Below are 23,771 nucleotides of genomic sequence, written 5' to 3'. Positions count from 1 at the left end.
CCAGCTTTGAGTCAATGTATTATAATACAAAGAAGACCACAAGCAGCTACATCAGATGAGCAGCAACACTGCCAAATCCGTGTTTGTTTTGGCTACTATTAAATCATAAACGGACCATGTCAACATCATGTCATTCTGCTTACCATTGAATGCCTTCTTGAATGCAAATCAACATGTAAACAAAGACTCATCGGAAGACAGGCAATTGGCATGAAGTATGCCCTCACTCCGTCCTAAATTATAAGTTTTTTCCAACTTTGAGGGAGAGTCAAAGCATCTTAATGTTGACCGAATTTATATAATAAAACAATAACATTTATGATATTAAATAAGTATTATTAGATCTTTTTTAATCATATTTTCATAGTATGCCTATTTGTTTGAGATTATAATTTGCCCAGATTATATAATCTAACTTATTTTGAACTAAGTGTTAGTTCAAAATAAGTTGGATCATATAATATATGCATCTCAAACAGCCTTGATGTCGTGAATCTTTGTAATTCTCTTAACTTCGGCTAAATTAAGGTGTTTTCACTCTCCAAAAGAGTTGAAATCACTTAAAATTCAGAACTATGGGAGTAGTATTGTAGTCAGTCCTGATTACAATGTGTAGGGTATCATACCACTAGTGCTAGTCTAGTGCAGCAAGGTCCTAGGAATTCCTTGCTTGCCTTGGGACATTAAGAAAATTTAGAAAATATATGTAGCATATACTATTCGCGGTCCAATGCAACAATACCTAGGAAAAGGCACTTCACTAGTGATTCAGGTTGGCGCATTTTATGGACAGCCCAACCCAACTCTAGAAAAAGGATCACGAACTCTGGTGATGCAAACTTTGCAACGAATTCGTAGAAGCTAAGAATTTTGAAAAGCTAGACAATTGCATTCCTTAACTTTGACTCGCTTATACACATCAGCCTTCAGCTAGCACAAACTAACTCTGAATGCATATTTGCCATATCCTAAACTGGTCCATTGTTAGCGATAGACACTCAGCCAAATATGGAAGTTATGCAAGAACGTTAAGCAGGATCCAAGAAGGTGAGGACGACCTCTGAAGAAACTCTAAACAGCAGCAGATTAAGGCATGTTTGGTTTGCTGCCTAACTTTATATTTTGCCTAACTTTTCTGTCTAAGGTTAGTTATTCAATACAATTAGCCACAAACTAAACAGACCCTAAACCTGATATAGTGAAAAGGTAAACATGTACCATTGAAATAATTTTTCTATCATTCATTGTCGTCGTCATCATCATATAGCAATACAATAGATTAGATCGAACCCACAATAGCAGTTCGATCAGTGTCTAAACTTTGTAACCTCAAAATTCAGATGGATGAATGCATTTGCAAAGGCAAAAATGCTATGCCCAAAATTGAGTCTAGATTCTATGGTAATAGTAAGCATGCAGAGTATAGATCCACTCCCCTTCTTGTTAGTCTTCGAAGGCAGACACCAGCTCCGGGACTGGCTCCGGCACTGTGGGCAGCACCGGGTAGTTCCGTGAGAAGCAGGCGTCACAGAACTCATGTGCTTCATTGCCGTAGATGCTGTGGAGCTTGTCGAGAGAGAGGAAGGCGAGCGAGTCGCAGCCAATGGTCCTCCTCACACCCTCGAGGTCCATCCTGTTGGATATCAGCTCGCCTTCGCTCGGCGTGTCGATGCCGTAGAGGCAGGACCCGACGACTGGGGGGCTGGAGATGCGCATGTGCACCTCGCGCGCGCCGGCATCGCGGAGCAGGCGCACAATCTTGCTAGAGGTGGTGCCGCGCACGAGCGAGTCGTCGACGACGACCACGCTCTTGCCGGTAATGACGCCGCGCACGGGCGCGAGTTTGAGCTTGACGGCAAGGTCACGGATTGCCTGCGATGGCTGTATGAAGCTGCGGCCGCTGTAGTGCCACCGGATAAGACCTTGCTGGAACTCGAGTCCCGACGCCTGCGCGAAGCCGAGCGCCGCATAGAACCCCGAGTCAGGCACGGGGATGACGACGTCCGCGGTCGGGGCGGGCGACTCCTCGGCGAGCGCGCGGCCGTACGCGGTGCGGCGCTCGTGGACGGCGTGCCCAAACACGACGGAGTTGGGAAGGGCGAAGTAGATGTGCTCGAACACGCATGACTTGCGCGGGCGATGTGGGACGAGGCAGGCGTAGGACACCGACATGTCGCGGCGGTCCACGACCACCACCTCCCCGGGCTCCACCTCGCGCTCATAGGTGGCGTCGATGAGGTCGAGCGCGCAGGTCTCTGACGAGAACACCACGGCGCCGTTGGGGCGTCGGCCCATCACCAGGGGCCGGAAGCCGAACGGATCGCGCACGGCAAAAAGCTTGTCGGCAGTCATGAACAACAGCGAGTACGCACCGGCGAGGCGCTCGCAGGCGTCGCAGATGCGCGAGAGCAGCGGGCGCGAGAGCGAGGTTGAGATGAGGTGCAGGATGACCTCCGTGTCCGACGAGGTGTTGAAGATGGAACCCTGCGCCTCGAGTTTGTTGCGCAGCGCCTGGTAGTTCACGAGGTTGCCGTTGTGTGCCACAGCCAACTGCCCGAATCGGTACGCGGCGAGGAACGGTTGTACGTTGCGCCTCGAAGAGGCGCCGGCGGTTGAGTAGCGCACGTGGCCGATGGCGGCGTTTCCGGGGAGCTTGGCGAGGCGCGCCGGATCGCGGAAAACGTCCCCGACAAGACCCAGGTCCGTCACTGAATTGAGCTTGCCGTCGGCGTCCGACGCAACGATGCCCGCGCCCTCCTCCCCGCGGTGCTGCAGCTTCTGCAGGCCGAGGTAGCAGAGCGACGACGCGTCTGGGTCGCCAATGACTCCGAACACGCCGCACTCCTCTCGGGGATGGTCGTCGCCGTCCGCGTCGAAGGAAAACGGCGTGACGCGGTCAGGGAGCAGAGCTCGCGCCGGAGCGAGACCCGCGGCGCGGTGCCGCAGCTCGAACTGCGAGGGCTTGATGGAGCATTTGAGCTGGGAGTTGTGTCTTGTGGTAGGCGCCGCAGAGGCTCGGCGGCGGAGGGGAGAGGAAGGCGTGGAGGCCGTCGCGGCGGCGGCGGCTGTGGCGGCCATGCGTGGTGCGGGGCGGTTCGGGAGTTTGGGCCTTTGGGGGCAGGTGAGGCCTGCTTCCAACTTCCAAGGATGCCCTCCCGAACGCACGTGAAGGGGCAGGATTTAAGCATGCGGGCGGGCGTGTGGACCGTGGGATCTGTATTTCGACTTTCGAGTCCAAGGCGGTCTGCACCGTATCCCTCCTCCATACCATACGTGTTATTTACTCCTCTCCAATTTATATCTCATTTTTTAAAAGCGTATCCTATCCCATCTTCTATACATCGAAGCTTGTTTATACTGCCTCAGATTTGGTTAATTCGGTTTTTGGTTTTAAATCGAAATTATAGAATCATGTCATTATCGCAATATCATAAGTTGTGAGTGGATATTATATCAACACAATTAAACAATAGAACATATACTTTAAATGTATCATATATATATAGTTACGGAGGCAAAGAACCATTAGCTATAGAATTATATATTAATATATATTGTTTTATAGAGATTCAGATATAAACGTAAAAAGTTAACTGCTCGAGAGGGAGACATGCATTTTTTTCCGGAACGGTTGAATCTGCAGATTTGGACAGCAGTAAATCACGCCTGGAAATTTGCTAATACAAGTAAGTACATAAAAATGCATTCAAAACACGGAATTAAAATGCCATGCGTGTATATACTAGTAGGATAAGAATGATAAAGTCGAGTTAAAACTTTCTCTTAGCTCGGTGTTTGGTTCCTAGGATTTCTAATGGCAACACCCAAGACCCAGGCAGCCGTCGTGTTCGAGAAAAATCGTGTCTTTGTGTTTAGTGTACTTGCGTACGTTTTGTCAGACCCCGTTTGGAATGGAGATTTATTTCTATATTTTTAATAGAATTAAATTGCATCCTATATAATTTTTTTTTGCGTTCGAAACAAGAACATCAATATTGACTACAAAGGACGCAGCCACTGGAGATCCTGATCCCCGCGATTCCATTCCATGAGCGCTGACGCCTGACGAGTGAGTGGAGTAGTAGGAGTCGCATTTCTTTTCCTTGTGTGAGGTGAGGCCGCCTTCACGCTTTCCAATTCCGGATGGCTACTCCTGTGGTGGCCGTTGGGCTCGAGGCGGCAGGCCCACCAGGCACTGAGCCGACTTGATTGCAGGAATCAGGTCTGCAGCCTGCAGGTGGTCCCAGCCAAGTGGACGTGGTGGGCCATGGTGCTGCTTTCACGCAAATAAAGGCCGGCCCCGCCGACGCCGATCGATTTCCCGGCGGATGATGATACTAGGCCGAGCAGGATACGGGCCATACGTACGTACGGCCCACAAAAGAAACGTAGAATGGCTATTCGACTCGCGTACACCCGTAAACCGCGGAAGAACTAGCTTCGCCATCCAATCCAAGTCACAACTCAGGTCAGGTCGTCAGGAGTCGTCCTTGAAAGGGCATCAGCCAGCCGCAGCTGTGTGTGTGGATAAGACGAGAGCTCTGCAGCAACGTGTTGGTAGTTTTGTGAACGGCAGTCACGGTCGAATCTAAACCTCTAGCCGACTAGCCGAGGCACAGAATCTTACCCGTGTTCTGGTCTTCTGGACCGCGGGCAAGTCGGCCCGGTCCTTGCCTCCTTGGCGCGTTGCGTCTCGGCATTCGCTGTTCCCCATTCGCCTCCTCCCATCGTCCTCCACCCCCACCCCACTCGCGTCGCGTCTGCACACGCAACGCAACCGGGAGGCGGGCGCCGCGCGGCCACACGCCCACTCGCGAAGAGGCGGCGCACAGCCCGGCCGCTAGCGTCCAACGGCCAATGGGGCGAGTCTACGTCGCGGAATCAGTGCCGTCTTTCGGAGAGCCCTCACCGCCACTCGGGATCGGGTCGGAACGTTGGGTGGTGGCCAGCGCGCGCCTCATCCGCGTCGCGCGAGACATTTTTTGGGCTACGTTTTGCTCGTCCTCGCATACTTTCACGATACAAAGGGACGGGCAGGGTACGCTTCCTCCCCCTTCTATGAAATGAATCGAGCCCGATGTTCGGCCATGCTTGGATGTAGGGCGCGTGCCACCCTCTCATCCACACCACACACGCCATCTCACGTCGGTTAGTCGATGCCTACGCTTCTTACGTTCTAAAACAATTGCTACTTTAAAATTTGTCGTTCATATAAAAAAAGCATCAGCGTATGTAATTCTCAATTAGTATCTTACAATATGTAGCTAAAATTTTGTAGCTTTATGATCGAGTGAGTACTCAATCACATAACTATAGATAGAAATGGATCGGAGTCGACTTATTGGAGAGTTTAAAAGCATTCGACTCTAATTTGGTTTTGATGATTAATGATAATATAACGTTATTATAACTAACTATGTTCTACAATACAAAACAAGATAAGGTAGATCACAAGAATAAAAAAATGTTCGAGCTTATGTAATAGTATTGGAGGCTTCATCACAGATGAAAACGCGCCCCTAAAATTTTGAAGCTAAACAGACATTACATGCATATTAGCATTCGTTGTTTCGTTTAGAGGGCCAGGTTCGTCAACATCATCATGCAAAGCCTCGTAGACATCTTTATGCAAAGCCCTTCACACAAAGCTTCATCAAAAAAATTTCGTGCGAGAGACATCTTCATGCGGAGCTCTTCGCGTGAAGCCTCATCGATACCTTTATGCGAAGTTTTGTCAAAACTTCCACATGAAGCTCTGTCGGCAACTTCGCACGAAACTTCGACAACGCCTTCGCATGAAGTTTCACCAATAACGTCAGCACGCGAAGCTCAGCTCAAGACTTTCTAAGCGAAGGCACCAAGCTCGACTCAAAACATAGAATCAACGACTTACAAAATATGGAAAAGATAAAATCGCCCTCATGTATATAGCTACTGTAAGCTCTATATGTGAAGAACTCTAGGTTTTCATGCATATATGTGAAGGAAGCTCGTTCCCTCTCGACCGTTTATGACCCTCAACTACAAATCCATATAGAGTAACATGGACCGTACAACTGACCGTAGGGACATTTCGTTCGAACCAGTATAGATCATTGTGTCCTCTAGATTGCGAAACATGATTATTACTAGCCAATGATTCGAAATGCCGACAAAGCTCTCTTGGGTTTACCTAATACTAGTTCTCATAAATATGCACCACCATAGATTACTAGAATCGCCAAGATCAACATATCTGTTTCGTGCCCGCTTAACAATACATCTTACAAAAATAAAGACCCTAGTCTAAGTGTCCAATAACTCTACTAATACTTAGAACTAGCTTATTCTTAACCTTTTATACCATCATTTAAAACCAACAATTGATCTCCATCACTAAGGACAACAATACCATACAAGTCTAGCCAACTTGTATTATTGTAACCTACTTATTTGTGTAAAACACAGGTTAGTCATAGGAGGAAATCTGATAAAGTTGTGGTTCAAAGATTTTTACAATAAACATAATCAAGGAAAGCAGTTTGCTTGATTTCAATGCTACACTGAGCTAGGGGTTTTACATACACACACAATGCCAGAATGGACTGCACAAATACAGACCTCTAATACACCTACTTACGTTTTGGGACCGAAAAGGGCTTAAATTCAAAAAAACACATATGACATGATACAGCGATAGAAAGTCAACTTACATAATTTACACTCGGATGGGGGTAGAAAAACACTTCCTACTCAAGCAAGGCATTATCAAACTAGAATACTAGGTTGTTCAGAAGCAAATAATGTGGGCACTGGCTTCGAAACAGTGTGTTGGTCACAATTTCTACAACAGTTTGGAATTGTCTCGACTTGGTGTTGATGGGTGCGCACCGGATTCAGTCTACAACTGCAACATAGGGTCTCAGAAAGAACACATCTGATACCAAGCATGCTGACTGATCAGTACACAAAGTAGTCTTGTCGCACAACAATGATGAATTCGTATGTAAGGGAGTCATCCTCTCTTTGCTGCCCAATATCGTCGTTCCCTTGGATATGACAGTATATTTTTGGCGGGAGTGGTGCATACATGTCTGCGGTAATCAACAGAAAAGATGAGAATAATTTGGAAAAAATATACTTGCTCCCATGTTCTGCCAAACTGATCAAAGATCTCTAACTGCTGATACAGTTTGATCAGGTTCTCTAGTAGAATGTAGCACAACAGTGTAAGCAAGAACCGTAAGAAATCCACAAATCTCAAAGGCAATATTGCTTGCTCTCTGCCCAGACCAGTCCTGTATGATCACCAGAAAAGGTTTACTACCAAATTAACACAGCCCTACTGATGTTATATGTATACTAAAGGTCATGAAAACAATTCTCACCTTTAACATTATGGCACTTGCTAAGATGGTGAGGGTCGTGAACATGGCATAGTAGATGGGAGAGACAACTGATGTATTGAAAGTATCCAGAGCCTGAGTTTAACACATATAGTAATATCAGTTCATATTTCCTAGTTAAAAAGTAACATCAGTAAATATCTTTAACTAAGGAACACACACATATTGGAATTAAGTACTGAAATATCACTAATTGAAATTGGGAACTGCATAATCAGTCAAGTGGCACTGCAAAAAAGCCAATGTGGCTGCAAGTGTGACACCTCTAAGACAAGTTCCTTGTATGAAACCTATGGCATGGTTTTTAAATGGCATAATTTATACATATGTTCTGCATGCACTATTTGTGAAAAATTGAAGCGAAACAAGCTTCCTTTTCATGTAACTGATGAGACAAGTGCTGCACCTTATTTAGGTAAACTAACTGAATAACTATACATGTTGTGGAAACCACTGCAAACACCCACGTCTGGAAATAGCCGGCCTGATTTATTCCTTCCAACGTTAGCTTAATGGCAATGCCCACAACCTTTATGCTCATTACCTAATAGTACCATAACATCAAACAAAATTAAAATCATAAACAAGACAATGCACATGTCAGGATGGGAAGAAAATAAGGCATGTTTTTACCGTCAGGGATCCAATCATTGAACAAATCCCAACATAAACAATTATGTTTGTTTGTCCATAGCATGGAGCACAATATAGCATGAGGAACAGGGACACTCCCAGGGCAATGGTAGCATAGCAAAGGAAGGTTGCCAAAATTACAGGAGAATATAAAAACATTTGTCAACTGCAATGGTAGCTGAGCTAAGGAAACAAGACATAGAAGCTTACAAGGTTGTGTTGCCAAGTTCTAAATATGTTCCACGGAACTAGGGGTCCTCTCCTGGGGAGCATGTAGAATGATCATCGTTGACCCAACAATGCAGAGACCACAGCCCAGCACGCCCACCCGATGCAACTTCTCATTCAGTGTGAAATGTGCTAGAACAACACTGCACATAACAAAGCTCATCAGAAACATACAAAGACACATTCAGAACAAACCACCGGAGGCATCCACCACTATACCTCACAATAATGTTGAGTGCACCTAGCGGCGTGACGAGGATCGCCGACTCAATCATGTACGCTATAAAATTTGCAATCTCCCCAACAAGCACTGCAAATTTCCATTTTTGATAAAATTCTAGCACACTTTTGGGCTTTGCCATATAATTACGAATAAAGGAGGCCAAGGGGGTCGTTGATGCTTACTAGTGACCATCCCGACCCACAGAGTGGCTCCAAGAGATAGCCATACCCTCCGTCACCTAAAATTTTGGACAATTGAAGGAAGGTTACGTCGTCTGTTACATGAAATCGACCGGAATGGGCATAGAGGGGCGGTCTTTGTTTCATTTCGCGGCATGTAGGGTTCGAATTAGCAACCAAAGTCCAGAAAGACCTAGTGTCACAACGAGCAGCACAGGCAAGACAACAGCTTCGGGAAGCGAGGGCGGGGAGATGAGCAGATACCTGCTCGGGTGCCGGTGGCACCCGAGGCCCTTCTTCTTGACGATGAAGCTAACGCCGATGAACTCCGAGGAGGCGACAGTGAGGAGCGAGCCCATGAGGTTAGCGGCGAAGAGGTCCCCGCCGCCGCCGGCTTCAGTCGCGTCGAGGGTCATCGATTGCGTACAACGGCGTTACGCGCCTCACGCATTTGAAGCGAAGCCTCCAGAGTCCGTGTTAAGGTGATGATTCTATGACTAACCCAACAGGTTAGCTATATAGTATTTTACATGGGTCACATGGGCCTAGCCTTAACAGGCCTAACACTCTAACACCCCCGCAGTCTGGACTTCCAACGCAGCGGAGTTCATAGACTGGACTCAAAAGAAGACGACACCCCCGCAGTCTGGACTTCTGACGCAGCGGAGTTCAACTGGACTCAAAAGGAACACCACAGGATCCCCCCACAGACGTAACTAGCCACTACTGATGTTGAGGCTGGAGCAAAACTCAGCGAAGGTCGAGGACAGAAGACCCTTGGTGAAGATATCAGCAAATTGGGAGGTGGTCGGGACGTGGAGGACCCGAACAGCACTGGCGGTGACATAATCGCGAACGAAGTGCAGATCGATCTCGACATGCTTGGTCCACTGATGCTGCACTGGGTTGGTGGAGAGGTAGACCGCACTGACGTTGTCGCAGTAGACCAACGTGCTCCTGGACAGGGGGCTGTGAAGTTCGGCGAGGAGCTGCCGGAGCCAGGTAGCCTCCGCCACGCCGTTGGCCACAGCACGGTACTCCGCCTCGGCACTCGAGCGAGAGACGACCGACTGACGCTTCGACGACCAGGACACCAGGTTGCCGCCTAAGAATACGGCGTAGCCGGAGGTGGATCACCGAGTGTCTGGGCACCCAGCCCAGTCAGCGTCGGTGTAGACGACCAGCTCGGAGGAGGTAGACCGGTGAAGAAGCAGCCCATAGTCGACGGTGCCCCGGAGGTAGCGGAGGAGGTGCTTGAGAGCCACAAGGTGGGGCTCTCAGGGGGTCGTGCATATGGAGACAGACCTGCTGCACTGTGTAGGAGATGTCCGGTCTAGTGAAGGTGAGGTACTGAAGGGCACCGGCAAGACTCCTGTAGCCGGTGGGGTCCGCGACCGGGTCACCTATGGCCTCTGAGAGCTTGGCCTGCATGTCAACTGGGGTGCATCAGGGCTTGCAGTCACTCATCTGGGCCCGCTCTAGAATGTCAAGAGTGTACTGCCGCTGGTGAAGGAGGAGTTTGGAGGGGCGAGGCTCAGCGGTGACCCCAGGAAATGGTGAAGCACACCTAGATCCTTGACCGGAAACTGTCACACCCGGTTTTAGAAGGCAAATCGAATGTGAACCATGTACGTGCCAGGATCAGTTATTCACGTACACAGCAGTTACATAACATGGACATCATCACACAGTGCTCAAAATAGTATTAATAAGGGAAATAGTCGATTACATCATACGTCTGAGACGTCCATATAGTCCTTACAATAAATCAAAGTGCGGAAAAGAAACGTAGATAACCGCGGCCTTCACAGGCAACCGACTGGGGGTTGCCGCTAACCCACACCTAGAACTCGTCGTAGTCTTGGAACTCCTGGAAGTCTCCTTCCACAGCTTCATCTTCGCCTGAGCAGTGGTTGCAATGCTGACAACCTGGGGATGGGGGGGTTTGGTGTGTAGAGCAAGGGTGAGTACACATCAACATACTCAGCAAGCATCCTGTTTGGTTGTAGTGGACTAGCTTTATGTGGGGATAAGTCAAGCAGTTGCTTTTAGTTGGTCAGATTATTATTTACTAATAGAAAGCCAAGTTTTAGCATTAACCCAAGTTATTAACCCGATGTACCCTTTCCAAACGGAAAGAATACCACTTACCAGCACCATAGTCATAACCAAAACCATCGATCTCATAGCCACCTGTACCATAATGTCTCTGATCAAGTACCACTAATCACTGGAGCTCCCTTGGCCGCTCATAACCGTGAGCACGGCTGATATATCAGTTTTCAAACACTCTGCAGAGGTTGTGCACTTTACCCACAAGCCGTGATTCCCATTCTGCCCGGAGATCATGACTCTCCATTGATCACTACCAAGGTGACCCAGCAGGGCATCACTACGTAGCCTTTACAAAGATTCCCCGGGGCTGTAGCCACCCGTTAGGTTTCCTAAATGCACCGCACTCCTCCCCAAGGGGCGAACCCAAACTTGGCAGAGTGAGCCACATACACCGAGCCCCATTGACGGCACGACGGCTAAGTGAACTACACCCCGGATCCTCTAATTATTCAGCTAAGGGCATCCCATTCCACCCTCATGGTTGCACTGTTTTCCCGGGCGGTCATCCATAGAACAGGTCCTTACGGAGAGGCACTCGAGAAACCGCTCGAGCCCCCTTGAAGACCACAAGTACAACATCATAATAAGAGAAGGGAAAACAGCGTATCATAGATAATCTCATCATGTTCATTGATTAGAGTTTGAGCAATAGCATAAAGCTAAACAATAATAATCCAACCCAAATAGGTAAACAAGGACATGGATAACAAAAGCTAGTCAATCCTTAGGCATAAATGTGTAAAGCGGGAGGTGAATTAAATAATGAATAGGACAGAGATAGGTCAAGGGACACTTGCCTCCACCAACCGACTGCTGCTCAGGGGCTTCTCCTGCGAGTTCCTCGGGCTCTTCAACCGGATCGTTCTCTATGCGAGCGCAAACATACATACATCCACACATTTAATACAAAAGAACAGTACACCATACAATAGAATGTAATAAGTAAACAGACGTTCCACGCGGGCTCGTGAGTACGGTTAAGAGAGAAAGAGGAAAAGACAGTCGAGAAACAATCACGTTACATGATTATAAATTAACCACTCGCCTAATGGAAGGAAATTTAATGTAGACACTATGTTTAGCGTAAAGTAAAGTTATGTTTCATGTCTAATTATTATAAGCAGGTGGAGATAAATAAAAAGATGGTCGCGCGGCGAGACGCGCGACAAAGCTCTCTAAAACAATTTAAGAAGTTAACGACTCGTCGCGCGACCGAGCACGCAACGAGACACTTCGCCTTAGTTATGAGGAGACGTTAAGCGTCGCGCGACGAAGCGCACGACGGCATACGTCGACTAAACTGAGTCCAAAGTGGAACGTCGCGTGAATACACACGCGGCGTTACACCTTAAACAACCTGAAACAAAAATGGATCGTCGCGCGACGAAGCGCACGACGCAACACAAGATAGAATCTGAAATTAGACAAATCCGTCGCGCGGCGAAGCGCGCGGCGCAACACGCTAATTAACAAATAATCACCGCGAGCGCGGGCGAGCGAAGATACGGTCGGGCGAGGCCGGGACGGGGGAACGGGCGGCCGAGCCGGGGCCGGGGTTGTTGAACCGGCCAGGGGGGCGGTTGAACCGGCCAGGGACGGCCGAGCCGGGGGGCGGGGGCGCGTGGGCGAGCGGGGCTCGCCGCGCCGCGGGAGGGCGCCGGGCCGCCACGGCCGGCCGAGCCGAGGGGCGGGGCGGGCGAGCGCCACGCGCAGGGGCCGGGGCAGGGGGCGGACGCCGCCGGGGAGGCCGGGGCGGGCGCCGCCGCGCCGGGGAGGGCCGAGCGGGGGGCCGAGCGCCGCCGGGGAGGCCGGGGCGGGGTCGGGCGCCGCCGCGCCGGGCAGGGGCGGGGACGGGCGCCGCCGCGCCGGGCAGGGGCGGGGACAGGCGGGGTCGCGCGCGGGCAGGGGGAGAGGGAGGGCGCGCGTGGGGGGAAGAAGAGGAGGGAGAGAGAGAGAGGAGAAGGGGAGGGGAGGGGAGCTCACCTCGGGGTCCAAAATCCGGTGATCGCCGTCTCCAAATCCTAGGGCACCACGGGGAGAGAGAGGTGGAAGAGGGAGAGGAGAGGTTGTTGCGCGGGAGATCCAAATGAGAGAGAGAGAGAGAGGGGAGGGGGCGCATGGGGGGTTTGGGCGCCAGGGGCGCGCAGGCCGGGGCGGGCCGGGCCGGCTGGGCTGGACTAGGTTGGGCCGGGCCACTTCGCGGATCGAAAACCCACGACGTGCACGACCACTAAACGGAATTAAATCGCGAACCGAAACCCGGAACGGAACGAGACGAATACTCAACATCAGACAAAGAAATGTGCTTCGGCATGATGCAACACCCATGACACTTAGGTTTTGGTTTATACATGACACGGACACCTGCCGCTATACTGGTTTGAAATTGGGGAGAAGGAGCAAACGGGGAAAGAGAAAAGAGAGTAACGCCCGAATTTGGTGAGAGAAAAGAAGAAAAAATTCTACCCCCAAATTCAGGGCGTTACAAACCTATCTCCCTTAAAAGAATCTCGCCCTCGAGATTCAGGGTTGGCTAGCAAAGAGCTCAGGGTATTTAGCCATCAGATCATCTTCACGCTCCCAGGTTGCTTTTTCCTCAGAGTGATGATCCCATTTGACTTTGCACATTCTGATGGTCTTCCTTCGGGTGACTCTATCTGCAACCTCAAGGATTTGCACTGGTTTCTCAACGTAGGTCAAGTCCTCCTGGACTTCAAGACCTTCCACTGGCAACTGCTCCTCTGGCACACGCAAGCACTTCTTCAACTGAGACACATGAAAAACATCATGCACAGCAGACAAATTCTCGGGCAAACTGAGCTGATAGGCCACTTCTCCACGTCTCGCAAGGATCTGATACGGACCAATGTAGCGGGGTGCTAGCTTGCCTTTCACTCCGAACCTTCTGACTCCTCTGATCGGTGACACTTTCAGATAGACGAAGTCTCCGACTTCGAAACTCAGCTCTCTTCTTCTTGTGTCTGCATAGCTTCGCTGCCTCGATTGCGCTATCTTTAGATTCTCTCGGACCATCTTGATGTTCTCTTCGGCTTCGAGCAAAATGTCTGGCCCAAACACTTGCTTTTCTCCAGGCTGATCCCATTGCAACGGAGTTCTACAACTCCTTCCATAAAGCGCCTGAAATGGTGACATCTTCAAACTGGCCTGGTAACTGTTGTTATAGGAAAACTCTGCATAAGGCAATCTCTTATCCCATCCGGACTGATCTTGCAACGCACAGGCTCTCAACATGTCTTCAAGAATTTGGTTGGTCCTTTCGGTCTGACCATCTGTCTGCGGGTGATAAGCTGAACTGAAATTCAGATGCGTGCCCAAAGCTTCATGCAACTGCTGCCAGAAATGAGAGGTGAACTGCGTTCCTCTATCTGACACTATCTTCTTTGGCACACCATGAAGACAAACGATCCGAGACATATACAATTCTGCCAATACTGCACTGCTGTAGTTGGTCTTGACAGGTATGAAGTGGGCTGACTTGGTCAAGCGGTCCACCACTACCCAAATGGAATCGTAGCCGGCTCGAGTGCGAGGCAATCCGACTATGAAATCCATACCAATTTCATCCCATTTCCACTGAGGGATCTGCAACGGTTGCAACAATCCAGCAGGTCTCTGGTGCTCTGCCTTAATTCTTCGGCAACTATCGCACATAGTCACATGCTCTGCGATTTCCCTCTTCATTCCGTACCACCAGAATTTCTTCTTCAGATCCTGATACATCTTCTCACTGCCAGGGTGAATCGAATAGGTCGTCTCATGAGCTTCCTTGAGAATCAACTCCCGAATGGACTGGACATTGGGAACACACAAGCGGTCTTTGAACCATATCACGCCTTCTGCATCTTCTCGAAAATCTTTGCCTCTGCCATCTAGAATCAGTCGTCGGATCTCACTGATTTTCTCATCATTCTTCTGCGCTTCTTTGATTTCGCGCTCCAAGGTAGGTTCCAACTCAACTGTGACTCCTCGCGAATTATTCAGAAATCCGAGACTCAACCTGTCGAACTCCTTGGCCAACTCATAAGGCATCGGACGAGCGACCATCAGATTGACTTGACTCTTTCTGCTCAAAGCATCTGCCACTACGTTTGCTTTGCCTGGATGGTAATGAATCTCCAACTCATAATCTTTGATCAACTCTAACCATCTTCGTTGCCTCATGTTCAACTCTGACTGAGTGAATATGTACTTTAGACTCTTGTGGTCTGTGTAAACATCACATTTCTGTCCATACAAATAGTGCCTCCATGACTTCAGTGCGTGAACCACTGCTGCCAACTCTAGATCATGGATTAGGTAATTCTTCTCATGAACCTTCAGCTGTCGGGACGAGTAAGCCACAACTCTTCCCTCTTGCATCAACACGCATCCCAAACCTGTGTAACAAGCATCACAATACACCGAGAAGGGCTTGTGCACATCAGGCAAGACTAGGACAGGCGCTGTAGTCAACTTCTCTTTCAGCGCTTCAAAGGCCTCTTGGCATTTCTGGGTCCACTTGAACTCAACTTTGTTGCCTAGCAACGCTGTCATTGGTTTCGCAATCTTCGAAAACCCTTCAATGAATCGCCGATAATATCCGGCCATTCCAATGAAGCTCTTGATTCCTCTAGCATCTGTTGGTGCTTTCCAGTTCAAAATGTCTGCCACTTTCTTCGGATCCACAGCCAATCCTTCTTTGTTGATTATGTGACCCAAGAACAGGACTTCACTGATCCAGAATTCACACTTGCTCAACTTTGCATACAACTGGTGCTCTCGCAATCTCTACAATACCATCCTCAAATGATCTGTGTGCTCTTCTTCGCTTTGAGAATAAACCAGAATATCATCAATGAATACCACCACAAACTTATCAAGGTAATCCATGAATACACTGTTCATCAAGTTCATGAAGAACGCTGGCGCATTGGTCAAACCAAAAGACATCACTATGAACTCATATAAACCATACTTGGTAATGAATGTCGTCTTCAGAATGTCCGAAGGTCGGATCCTGAGCTGATGATAACCTGACCTCAGATCAATCTTGGAGAACACACTGGCTCCTCTCAACTGGTCGAACAGATCTTCAATTCTGGGCAAGGGATACTTGTTCTTGATCGTGACCTCATTCAAAGCTCGGTAATCGATACACATCCTCTTGGTGCCATCTTTCTTCTCCACAAATAGGACAGGGGCGGCCCAAGGCGAGGTGCTTGGCCGAATGTAACCTTTCTCTGACAGCTCATCAATTTGCTTCTTAAGCTCAACCAACTCTGGTCCGGATATTCTGTAAGCTCTCTTGGAGATAGGGGCGGTTCCAGGAAGAAGCTCTATAGCAAACTCAACTTTCCGCTCTGGTGGCATACCCGGTAAGTCCTTTGGAAACACATATGGGAACTCGGACACAACCTTGATACTCTCGATCGGGTCTGCTTTACTGCTATCAACAGCTATCTGATAACAACTTCCTTTCTTTGGCTCAGGCGGGACTAACTCGGTCACCACTTCCTCTCCTAGTGGGGACACCAACTTGATGGTCCTTTTATCACAACTGATAACTGCCCGATACTTATCTAGCCAATTCATCCCTAGGATGACATCTATTCCCTGAGTACCCATTACTATAAGGTTGGCGGGAAACGCTATCCCCCTTATTTCCACACTTATATTCAAACAAATGCTATCGGCTCGAATTCTACCACCGGCTGAGTCAATTTGAATGGGGGTTGACATGGTAGTAATTGGAAGATTATGTGCTTCTACCCATGATGCAGTAATGAAAGAATGCGTTGCTCCAGTATCAAATAACACTTCTGCAATATGGGAGTCGACTGGGAACATACCTACTATCATGCCGGGGGTCTCCTGAACTGCTTCAGCCTCCAAGTGGTTCAGTCTCCCATGATTATAGCGCGGCTGAGAGCGATTGCCTGATCCAGGCTGAGGCACATTCTGCTTTGCTGGGGCATTGGGGCCTGACTGCTGCTGGGCTGCCTTCTTCGGACATTGCATCACCCAGTGGCCTTGCTCTCCACAGTGGAAACATGCTCTGTTTCCAACTTGAGCTGGTGCTGCCTGACTGTTCTGCTGGTTTGCTGGGGCAGGAAGACGAGGTGCCTGCTGATTCTGCCTCTGAAACTGACCTCCTGACTGATTGCTCTGACGGTTCTGGTACTGGTGCTGAGGATACTGCCTTTGGAACTGCTGATGCTGAGGTGGACGCTGGTTCTGCCTGAACTGCTGAGGTTGATTGCCTGAGAAACGAGGACGATTGCTGCTTCCAGGCTGGGGTCCACTAATCTTGCGCTTACGATCTTCCATCTCCTTACGCTTCCTCTCTGTCATGATTGCTCTGTCAATCAGGTGCTGAAATGTCGGGAAGGTGTGATTCATCAGCTGATACTGAAGAGGGTCAACCAAGCCTCTCAGGAAACGGTACTGTCGCTTGGCGTCGGTGTTGACATCTTCAGGAGCATAGCGAGACAATTGCAGAAACCTGTCTCGGTACTCACTGACAGACGATGGCCCTTGCTTGAGGGCCAGGAACTCCTCCTTCTTCACAGTCATCAGACCTGCAGGGACATGGTACTGACGAAAGCTTCCTCTAAACTCTTCCCAGGTGATGGCGTCAGGGTGGGCATGGGTGGCGAGGTAAGACTCCCACCATGATTGGGCTGCTCCTCTCAACAGACGGGGACCATACAGAACCTTCTCCCTGTCATCGCACTGAGCGGTATGCAACTCCCGCTCCACAGTGCGCAACCAGTCTTCAGCATCCATGGGGTCAGAAGAGTGAGCGAACGTTGGTGGATGGCCTCTCATGAATTCAGCACGCTTGTCTCTGGGCATCTGAGGCATCTGAGGCTGAGGTGGGGCCTGCTGCTGTTGCTGCTGCTGCTGCTGAATGGCGGCCAAAGTCTGACCGATGGCTTGAACTGCCTGAGTCTGCATCAGAAACATCTGCTCGATCGACATCGGGGGCGGGGGTGGCAGGTGCTGCTGCTGGGGCACCTCATCCTGTTGAGCGGCTCGCTCCTGCTGAGCACGCCTTCCTCCTCTGCGCCTGTTCTCTGACATCTGCAGAATGCAACCACACATCAGAACTGATCTGGCAAATCTTGCAGCATAAGAAAAGAGAATAGAATTCTTCAACAACACTGAACAGATGAGCATCTTCACTGATCTCCAACACAGACCACACAGCTTCTCAGATAAAGAGGAGAGTGGAATAAAAGGTTTCCCAACTATATAACTAACTCCATTAACATAATAGGTAAACCAAAATGCAGGGGATACCCACACTCTGGTGACAATCATTACAAAGATCCAAACCAAACATAGTTCATCATGACAAACATAGATGCACAGGATATAGCAAACTACCCTGTCTAACTAAGACTAACTAAGACCGAGACTAACGCTAAGACTGTAGCTTCTACGTATATATTTCGTATTAATTACAAGATCCAACTCTAACGATCTATGGTTCTAGAGTTATCTTGGTCTTGCAGTCGGGATTGCCATAAGACTGGTGTCCACGCTGAGGTGAGCGGTACGGGTGCTGAGTCCCGATGGGAGCGGGGGAACCACCATCCAGGCGACGACGTTCCGCGCGCTCAGCCCGCAGCAGGGCGATCTCAGCACGAGCCCTACTCAGCTCGTCTAATGCATGGTCTAGCTCCGTGTTTAGCACGGCGGCTAGGTTGACTGTGCTGCTCAACCTAGGATTGCCCTCACCGACAGGTGAGACAATCACGCCTCCTGTGCTGCCAGATGGACGGCGGGGGTAATACTTCAGGTCAAGACCGTCAGCTGCCCCACCGAAAACCGAGCAGTAGTGCGAAAGCGCACGCCGTGCAGCATCCTGCATGGCTGCCTCAGCTGAGTCCCGCTCAGAGATAGAATAGTGCTCTAAGCAGGCCTCTGCACCCTGGAGACTGTTCTCCGGGCAGCGCACCAAGCAGGTAGCCTCCCAGCGGTCCGGGTAGACCCCGCGACTATGCTGGTAGACCACACAGCGATACTCGATAGACCAAGTATGCCGGTTAAATGCCCGACGTAGCAGGGTGTCGAGCGCATCGTGGAAGTGACACCCGCGAGTAGCGTCGCGAGTGATGGGTCGAGCAACCCATCCTTCCGGCTCAAGGTTAGCAGAGAAGTCGGTGTCGTGGCTCGAGCTGTCGTCGCCACCTCCGTCGTCTGGGTCTCCTCCAGCAGCTACTCCAGAAGCTGGGACGCCCAGTGGTGGTGCAGGGGGCGCCTCCAGAGGAAGCACAGGGGAGCAGCTCCTCACATACTCTATCTCCTGCTGGAGCGAGAAGGAAGAGCCCTGCTGCTCCTGTCGTCGACGTTCCTGCTCTTCATGCAGGCGGTGGTGCAGTCTCTCCAAGTGGCTGGACTGTCCGGCCACGGGACGGCGAAGCGGACGCTCAACAAGGCGGGAGGGTAAGAAGGGGATGACTGACTTTCGTGCAGTGTGTCTAAGTCGAGCCATCTACAAAAGACATCGCAAGCAAAAGGGTGAGAACAGAATTAATATGACCAGCAAATAATGAATCATAAGTAAATGAAGGATTAGAATAAAACATGATTTTCAGCAAGGTATAATATATAGTAGAACATAGGTTTGGTCGGTATGACCAACTTTTGAAGGGATATCAAAGTCAAGGCAGAGACAGAGGTCTATAGTCCTTAGAACGACCATTCTACTCTAGGTTAGCGGTCCTACAGTCAGCACGACTTTGATACCACTTATGTCACACCCGGTTTTAGAAGGCAAACCGAATGCGAACCATGTACGTGCCAGGATCAGTTATTCACGTACACAGCAGTTACATAACATGGACATCATCACACAGTGCTCAAAATAGTATTAATAAGGGAAATAGTCGATTACATCATACGTCTGAGACGTCCATATAGTCCTTACAATAAATCAAAGTGCGGAAAAGAAACGTAGATAACCGCGGCCTTCACAGGCAGCCGACTGGGGGTTGCCGCTAACCCACACCTAGAACTCGTCGTAGTCTTGGAACTCCTGGAAGTCTCCTTCCACAGCTTCATCTTCGCCTGAGCAGTGGTTGCAATGCTGACAACCTGGGGATGGGGGGGTTTGGTGTGTAGAGCAAGGGTGAGTACACATCAACATACTCAGCAAGCATCCTGTTTGGCTGTAGTGGACTAGCTTTATGTGGGGATAAGTCAAGCAGTTGCTTTTAGTTGGTCAGATTATTATTTACTAATAGAAAGCCAAGTTTTAGCATTAACCCAAGTTATTAACCCGATGTACCCTTTCCAAACGGAAAGAATACCACTTACCAGCACCATAGTCATAACCAAAACCATCGATCTCATAGCCACCTGTACCATAATGTCTCTGATCAAGTACCACTAATCACTCGAGCTCCCTTGGCCGCTCATAACCGTGAGCACGGCTGATATATCAGTTTTCAAACACTCTGCAGAGGTTGTGCACTTTACCCACAAGCCGTGATTCCCATTCTGCCCGGAGATCATGACTCTCCATTGATCACTACCAAGGTGACCCAGCAGGGCATCACTACGTAGCCTTTACAAAGATTCCCCGGGGCTGTAGCTACCCGTTAGGTTTTCTAAATGCACCGCACTCCTCCCCAAGGGGCGAACCCAAACTTGGCAGAGCGAGCCGCATACACCGAGCCCCATTGACGGCACGACGGCTAAGTGAACTACACCCCGGATCCTCTAATTATTCAGCTAAGGGCATCCCATTCCACCCTCATGGTTGCACTGTTTTCCCGGACGGTCATCCATAGAACAGGTCCTTACGGAGAGGCACTCGAGAAACCGCTCGAGCCCCCTTGAAGACCACAAGTACAACATCATAATAAGAGAAGGGAAAAACAGCGTATCATAGATAATCTCATCATGTTCATTGATTAGAGTTTGAGCAATAGCATAAAGCTAAACAATAATAATCCAACCCAAATAGGTAAACAAGGACATGGATAACAAAAGCTAGTCAATCATTAGGCATAAATGTGTAAAGCGGGAGGTGAATTAAATAATGAATAGGACAGAGATAGGTCAAGGGACACTTGCCTCCACCAACCGACTGCTGCTCAGGGGCTTCTCCTGCGAGTTCCTCGGGCTCTTCAACCGGATCGTTCTCTATGCGAGCGCAAACATACATACATCCACACATTTAATACAAAAGAACAGTACACCATACAATAGAATGTAATAAGTAAATAGACGTTCCACGCGGGCTCGTGAGTACGGTTAAGAGAGAAAGAGGAAAAGACAGTCGAGAAACGATCACGTTACATGATTATAAATTAACCACTCGCCTAATGGAAGGAAATTTAATGTAGACACTATGTTTAGCGTAAAGTAAAGTTATGTTTCATGTCTAATTATTATAAGCAGGTGGAGATAAATAAAAAGATGGTCGCGCGGCGAGACGCGCGACAAAGCTCTCTAAAACAAATTAAGAAGTTAACGACTCGTCGCGCGACCGAGCACGCAACGAGACACTTCGCCTTAGTTATGAGGAGACGTTAAGCGTCGCGCGACGAAGCGCACGACGGCATACGTCGACTAAACTGAGTCCAAAGTGGAACGTCGCGTGAATACACACGCGGCGTTACACCTTAAACAACCTGAAACAAAAATGGATCGTCGCGCGACGAAGCACACGACGCAACACAAGATAGAATCTGAAATTAGACAAATCCATCGCGCGGCGAAGCGCGCGACGCAACACGCTAATTAACAAATAATCACCGCGAGCGCGGGCGAGCGAAGATACGGTCGGGCGAGGCCGGGACGGGGGAACGGGCGGCCGAGCCGGGGCCGGGGCGGTTGAACCGGCCAGGGGCGACCGAGCCGGGGGGCGGGGGCGCGCGGGCGAGCGGGGCTCGCCGCGCCGCGGGAGGGCGCCGGGCCGCCACGACCGGCCGAGCCGAGGGGCGGGGCGGGCGAGCGCCACGCGCAGGGGCCGGGGCAGGGGGCGGACGCCGCCGGGGAGGCCGGGGCGGGGTCGGGCGCCGCCGCGTCGGGGAGGGCCGAGCGGGGGGTCGAGCGCCGCCGGGGAGGCCGGGGCGGGGTCGGGCGCCGCCGCGCCGGGCAGGGGCGGGGACGGGCGGGGTCGCGCGCGGGCAGGGGGAGAGGGAGGGCGCGCGTGGGGGGAAGAAGAGGAGGGAGAGAGAGAGAGGAGAAGGGGAGGGGAGGGGAGCTCACCTCGGGGTCCAAAATCCGGTGATCGCCGTCTCCAAATCCTAGGGCACCACGGGGAGAGAGAGGTGGAAGAGGGAGAGGAGAGGTTGTTGCGCGGGAGATCCAAATGAGAGAGAGAGAGAGGGGAGGGGGGCGCATGGGGGGTTTGGGCGCCAGGGGCGCGCAGGCCGGGGCGGGCCGGGCCGGCTGGGCTGGGCTGGACTAGGTTGGGCCGGGCCACTTCGCGGATCGAAAACCCACGACGTGCACGACCACTAAACGGAATTAAATCGCGAACCGAAACCCGGAACGGAACGAGACGAATACTCAACATCAGACAAAGAAATGTGCTTCGGCATGATGCAACACCCATGACACTTAGGTTTTGGTTTATACATGACACGGACACCTGCCGCTATACTGGTTTGAAATTCTGGAGAAGGAGCAAACGGGGAAAGAGAAAAGAGAGTAACGCCCGAATTTGGTGAGAGAAAAGAAGAAAAAATTCTACCCCCAAATTCAGGGCGTTACAGAAACTCCCACTGAAGCGTGTCAACGAGACGGCGAATAAGGGACTGACTGGAGGCGGTGAGGACAATGTCATCCACGTAGAGGAGCAAGTAGGCAATCTCTGCTCCATGATGGTGGATGAACAAAGACGTGTCTGACTTGGCCTCTACGAAGCCTAGTGTCACCAGGAACGTAGCCAGTCTGGAGTGCCACGCCCGGGGGGCCTGCTTGAGGCCGTAGAGGGACCTGTTGAGCCGGCAGACCATGTCAGGTCGAGAGGAATCCACGAACCCCACGGGCTGACAGCAGTAGACGGTCTCGGTGAGGGCGCCGTGCAGGAAGGCGTTCTTGACGTCGAGTTGGTGAACCGGCCAAGAGCGAGCAAGGGCCAGCGAGAGCACCATGCGGACGGTGGCCGGCTTCACAACCGAACTGAAGGTCTCATCGTAGTCGACTCCGAGGTGCTGAGTGAAGCCCCGAAGAACCCAGCGAGCCTTGTACCGCTCCAGGGTCCCATCGGCCCGGCGCTTGTGCGTCCAGATCCACTTGCCGGTGATGACGTCGGTGCCGGGTGGACGGGGCACCAGATCCCATGTCTGGTTGGCGACGAGCGCCGCGTACTCCTCCTCCATCGCCTGACGCCAGTGGGGGTCCAGCAGGGCGGTGCGGACGGAGGAGGGTACCAGAGAAACCTGTGAGTCTATGGTCGTGGCCGCCAGGACACGGGGCGGCAGGGTACCAGCCGCGTGCCGCATCACCATCGGGTGGACGTGCCGCGGGTCGCGGTGAAGGAGCGGTGGGTGGTACACCGGCGTCTCGACACGTGTTGCAGGAGGCTGCTGCGGAGGTGTAGGTGTCCCTGGCGGGGACTGGGCCACAGGTGGGGACGGCGGTGGTGGCGGCAACAGCGATGGTGCAGGTGCGAACCCCGGCAGTGGCAGCCGGCGCTGGTAGACCCACACCGGCTGGGCGAAGCGGGCCGAAGGGGTCGGTACTGACGGCCCCGCAGGCAGTGCAGTCCCACCACCCCCGCTCGGCCCGGGGGCGATCGGAGAGGGGGCTCCACGGAGAGGCGATACCGCCGTAGGCGACACCACCGGACCCGGGCAAGGCACTAGGCCAGGAGTAGGACCGACAGGCGGTGAGCGAGTACCTGCAGAGAGAGGAAGGATAGGTGGCTCGACCACCGCGTCAGTCGGGAATGGAGTGAATAGGTCAAGGTCAGGGTCGGAGGAGGGTGGTGTGGAGGTGGAGGAGTAGGGAAATACGGACTCATCAAACACCACATGGCGAGAG

The 23,771-nt window shown here is 50.9% G+C and overlaps 1 protein-coding gene and 1 pseudogene across 1 annotated transcript; both read right to left on the bottom strand.

Annotated features, from left to right (window-relative positions):
- Window positions 1-1,302: 1,302 nt before the first annotated feature.
- Window positions 1,303-3,139, bottom strand: LOC100281060 (amidophosphoribosyltransferase). The gene has a single exon (NM_001153979.2). The coding sequence runs from the start codon at window positions 3,076-3,078 to the stop codon at window positions 1,444-1,446; it is 1,635 nt and encodes a 544-aa protein (NP_001147451.2). The 5' UTR covers window positions 3,079-3,139; the 3' UTR covers window positions 1,303-1,443.
- A 3,800-nt stretch (window positions 3,140-6,939) lies between these two features.
- LOC103652382 (probable magnesium transporter NIPA6) lies at window positions 6,940-9,064 on the bottom strand (annotated as a pseudogene).
- Between the last annotated feature and the right edge of the window lie 14,707 nt (window positions 9,065-23,771).

Source organism: Zea mays, chromosome 3 (assembly GCF_902167145.1).
Source record: "Zea mays cultivar B73 chromosome 3, Zm-B73-REFERENCE-NAM-5.0, whole genome shotgun sequence".
In the NCBI taxonomy this organism is placed as follows: domain Eukaryota; kingdom Viridiplantae; phylum Streptophyta; class Magnoliopsida; order Poales; family Poaceae; genus Zea; species Zea mays.
The sequence above is the reverse complement of the archived record's forward strand: the minus strand, read 5'-3'. Positions and strand labels throughout refer to the sequence as shown.